Raw genomic sequence first — 2097 nt, forward strand, 5'->3', positions numbered from 1 at the left:
TCCATGTTGTGCTAGGGCTTCCCTCTCTTCTCCATGTTCTCCATGGGCTTCCCTCTCTTCTCCATGTTCTCCATGGGCTTCCCTCTCTTCTCCATGGGCTTCCCTTTCTTCTCCATGGGCTTCCCTCTCTTCTCCATGTTCTCCATGGGCTTCCCTCTCTTCTCCATGTTCTCCATGGGCTTCCCTCTCTTCTCCATGGGCTTCCCTCTCTTCTCCATGTTCTCCATGGGCTTCCCTCTCTTCTCCATGTTCTCCATGGGCTTCCCTCTCTTCTCCATGTTCTCCATGGGCTTCCCTCTCTTCTCCATGTTCTCCATGGGCTTCCCTCTCTTCTCCATGTTCTCCATGGGCTTCCCTCTCTTCTCCATGTTCTCCATGGGCTTCCCTCTCTTCTCCATGGGCTTCCCTTTCTTCTCCATGGGCTTCCCTTTCTTCTCCATGTTCTCCATGGGCTTCCCTTTCTTCTCCATGGGCTTCCCTTTCTTCTCCATGTTCTCCATGGGCTTCCCTTTCTTCTCCATGGGCTTCCCTTTCTTCTCCATGTTCTCCATGGGCTTCAATCTCTTCTCCATGTTCTCCATGGGCTTCCCTTTCTTCTCCATGGGCTTCCCTTTCTTCTCCATGTTCTCCATGGGCTTCCCTCTCTTCTCCATGTTCTCCATGGGCTTCCCTTTCTTCTCCATGGGCTTCCCTTTCTTCTCCATGTTGTGCTAGGGCTTCCATTTCTTCTCCATGGGCTTCCCTTTCTTCTCCATGGTCTTCCCTTTCTTCTCCATGTTCTCCATGGGCTTCCCTTTCTTCTCCATGTTCTCCATGGGCTTCCCTTTCTTCTCCATGGGCTTCCCTTTCTTCTCCATGGGCTTCCCTTTCTTCTCCATGGGCTTCCCTTTCTTCTCCATGTTCTCCATGGGCTTCCCTTTCTTCTCCATGTTCTCCATGGGCTTCCCTTTCTTCTCCATGGGCTTCCCTTTCTTCTCCATGTTCTCCATGGGCTTCCCTTTCTACTCCATGTCTCCATGGGCTTCCCTTTCTTCTCCATGGGCTTCCCTTTCTTCTCCATGGGCTTCCCTTTCTTCTCCATGGGCTTCCCTTTCTTCTCCATGTTCTCCATGGGCTTCCCTTTCTTCTCCATGTTCTCCATGGGCTTCCCTTTCTTCTCCATGGGCTTCCCTTTCTTCTCCATGGGCTTCCCTTTCTTCTCCATGGGCTTCCCTTTCTTCTCCATGGGCTTCCCTTTCTTCTCCATGGGCTTCCCTTTCTTCTCCATGGGCTTCCCTTTCTTCTCCATGGGCTTCCCTTTCTTCTCCATGGGCTTCCCTTTCTTCTCCATGTTGTGCTGGGCTTCCCTTTCTTCTCCTTTGGCTTCCCTCTCTTCTCCATGTTGTGCTAGTCCTTCCCTCTCTTCTCCATGTTGTGCTAGTCCTTCCCTCTCTTCTCCATGTTGTGCTAGTCCTTCCCTCTCTTCTCCATGTTGTGCTAGTCCTTCCCTTTCTTCTCCATGTTGTGCTAGTCCTTCCCTCTCTTCTCCATGTTGTGCTAGTCCTTCCCTCTCTTCTCCATGTTGTGCTAGTCCTCCCCTCTCTTCTCCATGTTGTGCTAGTCCTTCCCTCTCTTCTCCATGTTGTGCTAGTCCTTCCTCTCTTCTCCATGTTGTGCTAGTCCTTCCCTCTCTTCTCCATGTTGTGCTAGTCCTTCCCTCTCTTCTCCATGTTGTGCTAGTCCTTCCCTCTCTTCTCCATGTTGTGCTAGTCCTTCCCTTTCTTCTCCATGTTGTGCTAGTCCTTCCCTCTCTTCTCCATGTTGTGCTAGTCCTTCCCTCTCTTCTCCATGTTGTGCTAGTCCTTCCCTTTCTTCTCCATGTTGTGCTAGTCCTTCCCTTTCTTCTCCATGTTGTGCTAGTCCTTCCCTCTCTTCTCCATGTTGTGCTAGTCCTTCCCTCTCTTCTCCATGTTGTGCTAGTCCTTCCCTCTCTTCTCCATGTTGTGCTAGTCCTTCCCTCTCTTCTCCATGTTGTGCTAGTCCTTCCTTTCTTCTCCATGTTGTGCTAGTCCTTCCCTCTCTTCTCCATGTTGTGCTAGTCCTTCCCTCTCTTCTCCA

At 51.0% G+C, this 2097-nt stretch overlaps 1 protein-coding gene across 1 annotated transcript; it reads right to left on the reverse strand.

The window, feature by feature from the left end:
- Nucleotides 1-710: 710 nt before the first annotated feature.
- Nucleotides 711-1330, reverse strand: LOC135551621 (uncharacterized). Its single transcript, XM_064982811.1, has 2 exons — nt 1006-1330; nt 711-967 (listed from the first exon to the last, which is right to left on the reverse strand). Exons 1-2 carry the CDS (start codon nt 1328-1330, stop codon nt 711-713), a joined length of 582 nt encoding a protein of 193 aa, XP_064838883.1.
- Nucleotides 1331-2097: the final 767 nt, after the last annotated feature.

Source organism: Oncorhynchus masou, chromosome 13 (assembly GCF_036934945.1).
Source record: "Oncorhynchus masou masou isolate Uvic2021 chromosome 13, UVic_Omas_1.1, whole genome shotgun sequence".
NCBI lineage: Eukaryota > Metazoa > Chordata > Actinopteri > Salmoniformes > Salmonidae > Oncorhynchus > Oncorhynchus masou.

Bases quoted from the DNA above. Each gene is read 5' to 3' on its own strand.
- LOC135551621 (XM_064982811.1), bottom strand. From the start codon at position 1,330: ATGGAGAAGAAAGGGAAGCCCATGGAGAAGAAAGGGAAGCCCATGGAG. The intron at 968-1,005 runs GTAGAAAGGGAA...TGGAGAAGAAAG, and splicing joins GAAGCCCATGGAGACATGGA to GGAAGCCCATGGAGAAGAAA.